The sequence below is a fragment of the Phyllopteryx taeniolatus genome, chromosome 9 (assembly GCF_024500385.1).
Source record: "Phyllopteryx taeniolatus isolate TA_2022b chromosome 9, UOR_Ptae_1.2, whole genome shotgun sequence".
NCBI lineage: Eukaryota > Metazoa > Chordata > Actinopteri > Syngnathiformes > Syngnathidae > Phyllopteryx > Phyllopteryx taeniolatus.
In genome coordinates, this window is record NC_084510.1 from 1,019,284 (window position 1) to 1,032,940 (window position 13,657).

Genomic DNA, 13,657 nt, shown 5'->3' on the forward strand with positions numbered 1-13,657 from the left:
TGTTCTCCCCGTGCCTGCGCGGGTTTTCTCCGGGCACTCCGGTTTCCTCCCGCATTCCAAAAACATGCATTAATTGGAGACTCTAAATTGCCCGTAGGCATGACTGTGAGTGCAAATGGTTGTTTGTTTCTATGTGCCTTGCGATTGGCTGGCAACCAGTTCAGGGTGTACCCCGCCTCCTGCCCGATGACAGCTGGGATAGGCTCCAGCACGCCCGCGACCCTAGTGAGGATAAGCGGCTCAGAAAATGGATGGATGGATGGATAGTTCAATTCAAAAAGTGAAACTCATCGAGATGCACAACACATAGTGCAATATTTCGCAATTTATTCAATTATACTGTATGGTGTTTGTACTTTACAGCAAACGAAAACCTAAAATTCACCATCTCTAGAAACTAAAATATTACGTGACAATCAAGAAACATTGAAACTTATTTTGAATGCAGTAATTAGGCAGGAATTTTTCCTCTAGAAATGATATTTCCAAGTGTTTAATGAATCCATAGAATGTATGAGTACTGAAATAGATGAACGTTTCTACCAGATTCTAATTTATTGAAATGTTATTTACAGTATATATATATATTTGTCATGCCTTGTATTCATGCAGATTTGTCCTCACAGTACATTTTTTTTAATTTTTTTATTTCAGCCCGGAGTCCGTTGAAGCAAGCCCTGCCGTAAATGCGAAAAACTTCAACAACCACAGTTGTGGAAGTGCACAAAGTCATGGGTATCGGGGCCTACCATATGCTGTGAGTACAAATTCATATTTCCTTATTCTATTAAAATTCAGTGAAATACAAAATTTGAACGTATGCACGCGCGTTTGTACAGTACGGCACAAAAGTAAGTACACCCCTCCCATTTTTCAAAATATCTTTTTGTGGGAGAAAGTTAAACTTTGCTGCAATGTAGTCCAAGTAGTCAGTCAAGTCAAAGTAAAAAGTTCTCCTCCAAATAATTCCTTGAGTTAAGAGTAAGTATTCAGTGGAAAAAAAACAAAAAAACAAGTAAAAGCACTGACTAACTGGTGAGTAACTTTCTGATTTATCCATCCATCCATTTTCCATACCGCTTCTCCTCACTAGGATGTGCCGGCGAGTGCTGGAGCCTATCCCAGCTATCTTTGGGCGAGAGGCTGAGTCCAAATTTGTGGCTAATTCAGCCACAATGAATGGGTCTAAATTATTTTTGGTTTGCTTTCACGTGAAAAAGCACAATAGATGATTAATATTAGAATTCATAGATCCTTTTACACTTGAGACTATGTGAGTCCTGGGATGCACATGTCATGGAAACAATGAGTCCTCGCCCTGTAACAATGACTCCCTGCAATTTATCATTACGGAATACAGATTCAGTAATCCTCCGCTACCAGTACTTGCTTTGAGGTCCCGCTATATTGCAAATTTTTTTCAGAATCAGAAGCATCTTTATTTGCGAAGTATGTCAAAAACACGCAGGGAATTTGTCTCCAGTAGTTGGAGCCGCTCTAGTACGACAATAGACTGCCATTTGACAGAAAATACTTTTGAGACATAAAACCATAAAATGACATTTGTCAGTCTTTTAGACTGTGCAATATTTTTATCCATTGCTCTTGCCCTTTCTCAATATATTGTTGAGGCCTGCCAAGATACTGTGGCACATTTTTTAAAAACTGCACATTCATGATAAACAATAGTATTGTTGTTGTTGTTCTTTTAATGCCACTGATATCATAATATTAGAGCTTAATAATGAATTGTACACACCTTACAAATTCTGCCCTGGTAATCAAACATGTGAGCACAACTGTGTAGTGTGCTCTCATTTACAAAGTAAAATTAGGGCTGCATTTCACAAGAAGAGCAAGTAAATAAAAATAGAGAGATATCTGTGTTCAAATAAAGACTTTCCCCTTTTTTGTTTGGCATCTTGACACAACAGTGAAGTCTCAAACATTTTTACATATTTTAATTGAACAAATCTTAGCAACTAAACCGATTTAGAGCTTACGTTTGTTCAACACGTTTGTTTTGTTTCATATTGGCGTTACACTGACAGTCCCCTCCAAAAGTATTGGAATGGCAATGTCAATTCCTTTGCTTTTGTTGGATACTCAAGTCATTTGTGTTTCAGATCAAAACACGAAAATGAGACAAAAGTTCAGAATTCCAGCTTTTATTTCATGGTATTTACATCCAGATGTGGCGGCACGGTGCCCGACTGGTTAGCACATCTGCCTCACAACTCTGAGGACCGGCGTTCAAATCCCAGCCCCGCCAGTGTGGAGTTTGCATGTTCTCCCCGTGCCTGCGTGGGTTTTCTCCGGGTACTCCGGTTTCCTCCCACATCCCAAAAACATGCATGCTAGGTTAATTGAAGACTCTAAATTGCCCGTAGGTATCAACGTGAGTGTGACTGGTTGTTTGTTTCTATGTGCCCTGTGATTGGCTGGCGACCAGTTCAGGGTGTACCCCGCCTCTCGCCCGGAGATAGCTGGGATAGACTCCAGCACGCCCGCGACCCCAATGAAGATAAGGGGAACGGGTGCTGGAGCCTTTACTTGCTATAACTGCGTCAAGCCTGCGACCCTTTGACTTGACACATTTGAAATGAGCAATAATGTTAAGGGTGTATGTGGTATCATAACTGGGGAATGATCATGTTTATCATAAGGTCTCTTCATTATCCCATAGTAGGCAGTTTATTTTGGATCTTGTACCTCCAAAAATACTCAGGACTTCAAACTTAGTGCTCTGTTATACTTTTCTACATCCGTTGCACTGTTGAATGAAAATTGTTGTATTTTTCTCGAATTATTTTACTTGCTTTATTTACTTAGTATGACAATATCATACACATATATCATATTATTGACTATGAGGAGTGTTGTTAACCAAAACTGGCTTTAAAAGTTTAAAAAAAAAACATTAAAAATGTTTTAAATATATTCGAGATTGAACGATATAAAAAAAGAAAAATTCGTGATTTTTTTATTTTATAATTTTTTTTTTGCCAGATCGCCCAGCCCTACTCTCAGGCATATATTCTTCAAACTCTGTGAAAAACGAGTTTTATTAACAATATTCAATCGTGACTACTTCTACTTTCAAGCGTGTTTCTCATTATCTGCACCACACTGCCCCTTAGCGGTTAACAGCAGGAACAGCGATCCCAGGTCCAGACACACAGACAGCTAAGCAGCTTGGGCCGAACTACGTCATTCCTAACTCCACCACAACATTGTCAGTAAAACTAAACCCAAGAAGTTCCAAAGCGCATTGCTGCACATGTGGAGAAAGCAAATCATATTCCCACCGATATACTGACAGTAAAAAAAATAACTTTAATTATTTTGCACTTTAAAAGTACAATTTATATTTATTATTTGTTGTGGTTATTTTTCATGGTTTTATCATAATTTTTTTATTTAATCTATTCAAATGTAGAATATTCTTATGTTTAAGTTAAGCAGTGGTTATGTTGTAATTTAAATATATATTTTGTTGGTATTGGTTTTATTGACGTTATTTTTCAGGATTTTCTACTCACACATGCAAATCAGTCAGTCGCCTTTTGGCGAAATTCGCCGTTTTGAACTAAAAATAGGCCATTTACTTGAATCGTACATATCCGATTAGTTTTTCGGGGTGGGGGGGGGGGGGGGCGAATCTGCCGCCGCTGTAGCTGACGTCATAGGCTGTTTCGTACTCCTTGAACGCTGGCAGCTAGATCCATTTCACACATCCACCATCCACACACGTAATTTCTGAATATTAGTCCGCGGCGGGATAATAAGCCAGCACGTCGGCCTGAGGTTCTGCCTGTGCGCTCGGGACCTGCTTTGGATAAGTCACAGGAGTTGACGAGACCAGAAAAAACACTTCCACCGCTTCTGCTGTTGAGAAGTAACGGTACCTTTAACCCTTTACAATGATCAGAGTGTGGCTAGACAGCATAGGATGGTGGTGTGTAAGATGACTCTGGTGGTGGGGAGGAAAATTAGGAAGACAAAAGCAGAGAAGAGAACCATGTGGTGGAAGCTGAGACAGGACGAGTGTTGTGCAGCTTTTCGGGAAGAGGTGATACAGGCTCTCGGTGGACGGGAAGAGCTTCCAGAAGACTGGACCACTGCAGCCAAGGTGATCAGAGAAGCAGGCAGGAGAGTACTTGGTGTATCTTCTGGCAGGAAAGGAGAGAAGGAGACTTGGTGGTGGAACCTCACAGTACAGGAAATCATACAAGGAAAACGGTTAGCTAAGAAGAAGTGGGACACTGAGAGGACCGAGGAGAGGCGAAAGGAATACATTGAGATGCGACACAGGGCAAAGGTAGAGGTGGCAAAGGCAAAACAAGAGGCATATGATGACATGTATGGCAGGTTGGACACTAAAGAAGGAGAAAAGGATCTATACAGGCTGGCCAGACAGAGGGATAGAGATGGGAAGGATGTGCAGCAGGTTAGGGTGTTTAAGGATAGAGATGGAAATATGTTGACTGGTGCCAGCAGTGTGCTAGGTAGATGGGAAGAATACTTCGAGGAGTTGATGAATGAGGAAAATGATAGAGAAGGGAGAGTAGAAGAGGCAAGTGTGGTGGACCAGGAAGTGGCAATGATTAGTAAGGGGGAAGTTAGAAAGGCATTAAAGAGAATGAAAAATGGAAAGGCAGTTGGTCCTGATGACATTCCTGTGGAGGTATGGAAGCATCTAGGAGAGGTGGCTGTGGAGTTTTTGACCAGCTTGTTCAATAGAATTCTAGTGCGTGAGAAGATGCCTGAGGAATGGAGGAAAAGTGTACTGGTGCCCATTTTTAAGAACAAAGGTGATGTGCAGAGCTGTGGCAACTATAGAGGAATAAAGTTGATGAGCCACACAATGAAGTTATGGGAAAGAGTAGTGGAGGCTAGACTCAGGACAGAGGTGAGTATTTGCGAGCAACAGTATGGTTTCATGCCTAGAAAGAGTACCACAGATGCATTATTTGCCTTGAGGATGTTGATGGAAAAGTACAGAGAAGGTCAGAAGGAGCTACATTGTGTCTTTGTAGATCTAGGGAAAGCCTATGACAGAGTACCCAGAGAGGAACTGTGGTACTGCATGCGGAAGTCTGGAGTGGCAGAGAAGTATGTTAGAATAATACAGGACATGTACGAGGGCAGCAGAACAGCGGTGAGGTGTGCTGTCGGTGTGACAGAAGAATTTAAGGTGGACGTGGGACTGCATCAGGGATCAGCCCTGAGCCCCTTCCTTTTTGCAGTGGTGATGGATAGGCTGACAGATGAGGTTAGACTGGAATCCCCGTGGACCATGATGTTTGCAGATGACATTGTGATCTGCAGTGAAAGCAGGGAGCAGCTGGAGGAACAGTTAGAAAGATGGAGGCATGCACTGGAAAGAAGAGGAATGAAGATTAGCCGAAGTAAAACAGAATATATGTGCATGAATGAGAGGGATGGTGGGGGAAGAATGAGGCTACAGGGAGAAGAGATGGCAAGGGTAGAGGACTTTAAATACTTGGGGTCAACCGTCCAGAGCAATGGTGAGTGTGGTCAGGAAGTGAAGAAACGGGTCCAAGCAGGTTGGAACGGTGAGGCCAGCCATGATGTATGGATTAGAGACAGTGGCACTGAAGAGAAAACAGGAAGCAGAGCTGGAGGTGGCGGAAATGAAGATGTTGAGGTTTGCTCTCGGAGTGACCAGGTTGGATAAAATTAGAAATGAGCTCATCAGAGGGACAGCCAAGGTTCGATGTTTTGGAGACAAAGTTAGAGAGAGCAGACTTCAATGGTTTGGACACGTCCAGAGGAGAGAGAGTGAGTATATTGGTAGAAGGATGATGACGATGGAGCTGCCAGGCAAGAGAGCTAGAGGAAGACCAAAGAGAAGGTTGATGGATGTCGTGAGGGAAGACATGATGGCAGTTGGTGTTCGAGAGGAGGATGCAGGAGATAGGCTCTCATGGAAAAGGATGACGCGCTGTGGCGACCCCTAACGGGACAAGCCGAAAGGAAAAGAAGAAGAAGAAGAATGATCAAAATGTCGCTCACTGCTTTTATTCATCGCTTATTTATCAACTATTTAGTAAATCAAGGGAGTGTACTTTATATTGTAGCAAAGTGTCATTTTTTTTTTTTTTTCCCACTGTTGTCCCATGAAAAGATGTAATAAAATATTTGTAGTGTGTACTCACTTTTGTGACATACTGTGTTCTCAATTTTGAATGCATTTTTAAAATCGAATTAAACAGCAGAACAAAAAGTTAACATCTTCACAAACCAGGGTTGCGATGAACAAACAACATCCAAAGCTTGTTCCTACACAATTTGGTGGACTTTTACTTTGTGTGTTTTGTTTCATTCTTTACTTCACATTTGTCAAATTCTGCTACCTCCTTTGTCCTCAATCTCCATAATACTTGTCCTTAATCATGTCAACAAAGGTGTTGTGAACGCCTACAAACCAGGTGTTTTTTCATAACTCGAGAATGCAACCAATGTTCTCAAACTCAAACTTTTTCCAGAAGAAAACATTTTCTGCTGCAGAGGATTGATGAAAGTTGGCCTCATGATATAGATATAATTTGTGTACCTGTGGAACTATTGCTATGATAACTTAAAAAAAAAAAAAAAAAAAAAAAACAGCCCTGATGTGTGAAGACAATATACAGTCTAGTCAACCTAGAACCTTTGTAACCACAATCTATTTCTGTTGTTAACAGCTGTACTGTTTCACATACTTGGTTTTTTTTGCCCTCATTTTCATTCGTCTCCATTTTTCCGTTTCCCTTTTTTGCCTGAACACCCGTTGTTTGAAGAAGCAACAGTCTTCCGTTGTGTGTTGTCAGGATCACAACTATGGTGCGCCCCCTCCTCCCACTCCTCCCGCATCCCCGCTCTCTCAAACCATCATTCCTCGAATGGATCTCAACGGCGTGGTACGCAGTTCCTGCTACATCCAAACTACAGAGGACAACTCGGCAGACAGCGATAGCTCCTCAGAGGAGGACGGGGCTATAGCCAGCTGGTGTCACTGCACTCTGATGCCAGATGGCTCATTACTCATTAAATGTGACAACTGCAGGTGAGATTTGGAAAATGTGCTCCGTCTGTATGGGAGCATGTATGTGAGTTGGGTCAGCAAGCTGCTCCAACTTTTCCCTCATTTACCATTAACGTTGGACAAACAAATGGGAACTGAGATGCATCTTCAATGTCCATAATATGGGAGTGAAGGTATCACTTCCGTTCACAGAAAACTTCATGAGGATAAAGTACAGAGGCTACACTAGAAGATGCAAACCACCCATTCGAAGACCGATAAGAAAGCCAGGGTAGAATTCACTCAAAAAAATAAGTAGACAAGCCGAAACAGTTCTGGAAGTTTATTGGACTGGTCAAAGATTAACCAGAAAAAAACGGATTCGGATATCCTTCATCGTGCTTCTTCACGATGACCTCAAATACATTGAAAAACAACATAGGAGTTCATTAAGGTCGAGAAGGTGGAAGGCTTTAGACTGGTGAAAAGTTTCACAAAAGAACAACTAAATCATAAGTCTCATCCACTTTAGTCTATTTGAACTCCATCTTTTCCGATGCTTTTGCTCAGCTAAAAATCAGGTGTTTCGTATAATGTTTATAGAAGATATTATATATACAAGTTGTGTATCAGTTCCGGGTGTAATTACCTGCTGAAATATCGATCTCCTTTCGCATATTCATTTTTTATTTTTTTTTATGTCAAACCCACCTACCGCAAAAATACAATGGGGCAAAAAAGTATTTAGTTAGCCACCAATTGTGTTAAAAAGTTATTCCACTTAAAAATATGAGAGAGGCCTGTAATTTTCATCATAGGTATACCTCACCTATGAGAGACAAAATGAGAAAGTAAATCCAAGTAATCAAGTCCAATGAGTATAATCCAACACAGCTGGACCCCAATGAAGGTGTAGAACCATCTCAAGGATGAGCGGAAGAAATGGACAGCACCCGAGTTCAATATACGAGTGTCACGGCAAAGGGTCTGAATACTTCTGGCTGTGTTATGTTTCAGTTTGTCTTTTTGAATAAATCTGCAAAAATGTCAACAATTCCGTTTTTTTTGTTTTTTCTGTCAATATGGGGTGCCGTGTGTTCATTAATGAGGAAAGAAAATGAACTTAAATGATTTTGGCAAATGGCTGCAATATAACAAAGAGTGAAAAAAAAAAAGTATTTAATATATGTATATATATATATATACATACATGCACTATTCAAATGTATTAAGATGTACCTGCAATATCTATCTGTAATGCTGTTTTGGCTGTCGTCTTGTTGCAGAGGACTTGATGGGAGGAAAGGAACAGATGGCCAGCACAGGAAAAATGAAAACGTCTCAGGTATTTGCCTTTGTTTGTTCAACCACCTCAGTTGAGTTTCTGGATCTGTTAAGAAGATCATAAAAAAAAAAAAAAAAACAACCAAACAATATACTTGTGCTGTCATGGTAGCTGGAGAAAGCAGTGCCACAGAGAGTGGTGATGAGGAGGTGTCGCCTTCCACTATCTCTTACACTGCCACCCAGCATACGCCCACCAGCATCAAACTCACTGTCAACAGAGTCAAGAGAAGTAAATCTAAAAAGAGGAAAAAGAGCACGGAAAAAGCCAGTGGAACACCAAAGGGCAAGAAAGTCAAAGTATGCAAAATATGTCATGTTCGTGTTCGCTCCATTTCTTTCTGAACGAGTATATATTTTGAATTGAAAGTATGAAATTGATTCTTTCAGGCTTTTAGAGAGGGTTCTCGAAAGTCGATGAGGATGAAGGTATGAATGACGTACAAGTATGAATAAAGTGCGGTTTGTATTTGTGCCACTGTTACCTTCGTGCATCTTTTTCTTTGTCAAGAACTCGACGACAGATGCCAGTGTGCTGGATGAGAACACGGCAGAGGGATGGGAGAATAGAATCCGCCAGTGGACCGACCAATATGAGGAGGCTTTAGCCAACCAGTACAGCGCTGACATCCAAACACTGCTCCAGCTTCACCGCACTGCCAGCACCGCTGTTGGCAACACAGAAAGTGGACCGATGAGCCTTCCATCTACTGCGCAGACCTCTGTCGACGCCATGGACACTATCAACCGCACCGAGCTGGCCTGTAACAACACTGTGCTCAGCTCGCAGATGCAGGTTGGCCCAAAAATCATATTCAGTAATAATACTTAACAGCATATTGATTCACTTGGAAAACAACTGTGAACAGCACTGTAAATGCGATCATTTGACCTATTGACTTGCAGCATTTAGCATGCTCGTGTATTCTAAATAATACGTGAACCTTTTTCTTCTGTTTGTAGCTGCAGTTGGGGCGCGTAACGCGTGTTCAGAAACACAGGAAGATCCTTCGTGCCGCCAAGAACCTTGATCCTGACATTCTGATTATTGAGTATCGGGGGAAGGTCATGCTCAAGCAACAGTTTGAGGTCAACGGGCACTTCTTTAAAAAGTAAGTGTGAGCATCGGAAGAACCATTGTGCGTCGTCTTGGGAAACAAGACAGTAGAAATAAAACACTGATATAAGATATAATTGTAATACAACTTTTATAGCAGTACAGATTTACCAGGCGCCGAAAATGACTCGACACACAGGGAATATTATATAACTAGCTGGCAACCCAAGTGAGTCCACTATTAGTGACACCTTACATGTTGTTCAAACATGGCTTCACTATTATTCAAATACTTTTGGAGGAGAGTGTATAAAAAGCTTAACGCGTCCTGCTGCAAAACTGTAACGCTATCTTTTCGTGCATGATTAGATGAGAGACATGTCAGTTTATTAAAAAAAAAAAAAAAAAATCATTGTGATGCCATTTAGTCTGTGTGTGTAAGTGATGGGACCATATTTGACGCTTGGCAAGAAATCTTATTTCCTGCTTAGTTTTTCTGAGTACAAAATTGGAGTCAAAAGAAATGACTATTTGTCTAAATTGCATATTGACGGGGATTGTAAGTGTAATTACTTTTGGGTGAAAATAGTATCTTGCGCGACACAGTTGATGAAGTTTTCCCATCTTTTAGGCCCTACCCTTTTGTGCTGTTTTACTCCAAGTTTAATGATGTTGAGATATGTGTGGATGCAAGGACCTTTGGAAATGATGCACGCTTCATTAGAAGGTCCTGCACGCCCAATGCTGAGGTCAGTTAATAATTGACTTTATTCTAACCTCATAGATTGCCATCTTGCTTGCCTTCTATTTAGTTCATGAGTCATGTATCTACTCCTTTCTCAGGTGCGACATATGATTGCTGAGGGTATGGTACATCTGTGTATCTATGCCATCAGTCAAATCCCAAAAGATGCTGAGGTCACTATTGGATTTGATTATGAATTCAACAGCTGGTCAGTACTGTTTCCCACCATACAATATACTTTCCACCCTCATTGAATTGATAGGTTTTGTCTTTCTCTGAAATTTTACTACTCAACCCATTTCTTGACGGATAGATGCTTGCCTTTCCACTGGGTTATTTACTGCCTTTTATTGGCATGTTCTCCAGTTAATATTAGCTTTCTGTTCTCCTAACAATCCATCAGTAATTACAAAGTGGACTGCGCTTGCCATAAGGGAAACCAGAATTGCCCTGTGCAGAAACACAACATGAGCCCCAAGGAGAGCTTGCCGAATTCCCCCTCTGTACCGTCTCCCTCTCCTTTGGTTGGTGCCGAGACACGGCAGAGAAAGGCCCGTAGAAGAGAGCTAGAAGTTTGTCCAGATAGCAACCAGGCTATTCAGCACCAAGAGTCGAAAGAGCTGCAGGGAAACAGTGATGCAGAGGTATGTGGCTGATAAGAGATTTTATTATTTTTTTAATATATATTTGGTGAACATGAAGGCTAAACTATCAAGAATTTTACTTCCACCACAAGCATTACACTCCATCACATAGCGCATGTCCCCCAAAACTTCAGTTATACAGACAGATCCATAAATATTGGAACAGCGACAGGATTTCCATCTTTTTGGCTCACATCACCACTACCATGGATTTGAGATGAAACAAACTAGATGTGCTTCAACTGCAGACTTTTAACTTCAATTGGAGGGTATTTACATCCAAATCAGGTGAATGGTGTAGGAATTATAAGAGTTTGTATGTATGCCTTCCACTTTGTAATGGCACAAAATAACAATCATGAATCAAACGTTCACTTTTTAACTTGATTGCAAATCCTTTGCAGTCAATTAGAGCCTGATGTGTGGAACGCATAGACATAAGGCTGGATTTCATCCCTGGTGACGCTCTGCCAATCCTCTACTGCAACTGTCAGTTCAGCGCCTTCTTTTTCTTGCGGCATTTTCCTTCAGTTTTGTCTTCAGTGAGTGAAATTGCATGCTTCATCGGATTCAGGTCAGGTGATTGTCTTGGCCATTGCATCACATTCCACTTCTGTGCCATAAAAAAAAAGCCTTTGGTTGCTTTCGCAGTATGCTTCAGGTCATTTTCTCTCTGCACTGCGACGCGCCGTCCATTGAGTTCTGAGGCATTTGGCTGAATATGAGCAGATAACATTGCCCAAAACACTTCACAATTCATCCTGCCGTTTTTGTCAGCAGAGACATTATCAATAAATAGAAGGGAAGCAGTTCCATTGGCAGCCATGAAATGTGAAATTGTGATTTATGATTAATTCTTCCAATTACCTTTGGTCCATTAAAAAGGAGGCATATATACACAAACTGTTGTAAATGGTACACCGTTCAACAGATGTGGATGTAAATACCTTCGAATTAAAGCTGGATGTCTGCAGTTAAAGCACATCTTGTTTTTTTCATTTCAAACCCATGGTGGTGGTGTTTACACCCAAAAAGATGAGAATTGTGTTACTGTCCCAATTTTTATGGACCTGACTTTATGTTCTAACTCATTCATTCATTCATTCACCTTCCGTTCCGCTTATCCTCACAATGGTCGGGAGCCCATCCCAGCAATCTTCGGGCGAGAGGCGGGGTACACCCTGAACTGGTCGCCGGCCAATCGCAGGGCACATAGAAACAAACAACCATTCGCACCTACGGGCAATTTTAGAGTCTTCAATCAACCTAGCATGCATGTTTTTGGGGTCTGGGAGGAAACCGGAGTGCCCGGAGAAAACCCACCCGGGCACGGGGAGAACATGCAAACTCCACACAGGCGGGGCCGGGATTTGAACCCCGGTCCTCAGAACTGTGAGGCAGATGCTCTAACCAGTCGCCCACCGTGCCGTTATGCTCTAACTGTTGCCCCAAAATAACCTTGCCTGTGTGTCACCTATTAAGATTAATTCTGGATCTGCTATATGTCTTTGATATTAGGGACCGCTGGATGAGATGAAGCTCGAAGAGGCTGAGGAAGGAGAGGTGGATGAAAATGGGATTGTCATCTCCAATAAAGTAGGATATTACTTTGTTTCTGTTGAAAAGTTATTCATGCCGTGTTTGTTTTTCCACTGAAAACATATTCCACTAATTTTGTGTCAACTTTGTCTGTGATTTCAGATATTAAACAGTCTGGAAAAGAGGCGGAGAAAGACAGGAGGAGATATAAAAGAGGATAGTGTAGAAATTGAAGAGGGCACAAGAACGACCCCCATTCCCCATAACATAGGGGTAGGCGTGAGCACACGACGTGCTAGCTATGTCACGGTCAGTACTGGTATTAAAAACATATTCGATTTTCTCTTTTTTAATACCCCATATTTAATTGTGTTTTAATTTTCCATAGGAAGCACCATCTATTGAAGAAAAGACCTCATTACCAAATCTGCCTGCCCCACTTGCCCCTCCTAAACCTGTACGCTCTTCTAAGCCTCGTCCCAAGAGCCGAATGTCTCGGTACCGCTCCAGCTCATCCCAGCGTGCCAGGCGGCAGCGTCAAGCGCTTGCCCAGCAGGCTGCTGCTGCTGCTGCTGCTGCTGCTGCTGCAGCTCCATCCGCCGAGCAAAGTGCTGTTCTCGACGAGGAGGGTTCTCATGGCCCGTATGGTTCTGAGCTGGGCCATGGGGAGAGTGGGCTGGCCACTGGTCATCTCTTAGATGGAGATTCCCAGAGTCTTAACTGCATAAACAGAGGCAACTTGCGTTACCCCAAGACCAAGAAGGTTAGAGGACATTAGACTTTAAGTTGTTTATCGTAATTCCCTGTGAAGCAACAGCACATCATAGAATTTGCCGCAATTGAATGTGTTCAGACAGACTGCATTTCAAAATGAATCTTTGATGATTTTTCCACAACAATTATACACGTTTTGTAAGTTATCTGCATGAGCTCACGGTGAAAGATGAGATTGTCAGGTATAGGTTCCTGCTATAAGTTCATCAACTCAGATTCTTCAAACCTAATCATTGTATCCCACTATGGATTTGCTAGTTGAGATTCAACTTCCTAGGTGGATTCTCCTCTCCAGAACACTCAAATAGACCTTACCAGGGTAGCTGAAGAGTGTCAGACCCCTGTAGTTGGAACCCACCCCAAAGTCCCCCTTCTTAAAAAGTGGGACCACCAACCCCAGTCTGTCAATCCAGAGGCACTGTTCCCAATGGTCATGCAAAGTTGCAGAGATGTGTCAACCTGGCCCACAACAGCCAGAGCCTTTAGGAACTCCGGGGGGATCTAGTCCACCCCTGGGGCACAAA

At 42.0% G+C, this 13,657-nt stretch overlaps 1 protein-coding gene across 8 annotated transcripts in view; it reads left to right on the forward strand.

The window, feature by feature from the left end:
* The window catches only part of setd5 (SET domain containing 5), an 81,955-nt gene that overhangs the window by 38,741 nt on the left and 29,557 nt on the right, over positions 1–13,657 (forward strand). For 5 of the 8 annotated variants that reach the window (XM_061783973.1, XM_061783971.1, XM_061783978.1 and 2 more), the window contains 13 exons: positions 655–757; positions 6,807–7,072; positions 8,317–8,375; positions 8,487–8,674; positions 8,765–8,803; positions 8,886–9,170; positions 9,338–9,486; positions 10,063–10,180; positions 10,275–10,384; positions 10,580–10,820; positions 12,339–12,416; positions 12,522–12,668; positions 12,748–13,122. In XM_061783973.1, coding sequence (XP_061639957.1) covers positions 655–757; positions 6,807–7,072; positions 8,317–8,375; positions 8,487–8,674; positions 8,765–8,803; positions 8,886–9,170; positions 9,338–9,486; positions 10,063–10,180; positions 10,275–10,384; positions 10,580–10,820; positions 12,339–12,416; positions 12,522–12,668; positions 12,748–13,122 — 2,158 coding nt within the window. The remainder of the gene's footprint in view (positions 1–654; positions 758–6,806; positions 7,073–8,316; positions 8,376–8,486; positions 8,675–8,764; positions 8,804–8,885; positions 9,171–9,337; positions 9,487–10,062; positions 10,181–10,274; positions 10,385–10,579; positions 10,821–12,338; positions 12,417–12,521; positions 12,669–12,747; positions 13,123–13,657) is intronic. The other 3 variants (XM_061783976.1, XM_061783979.1, XM_061783975.1) reach the window with 2 other exon arrangements.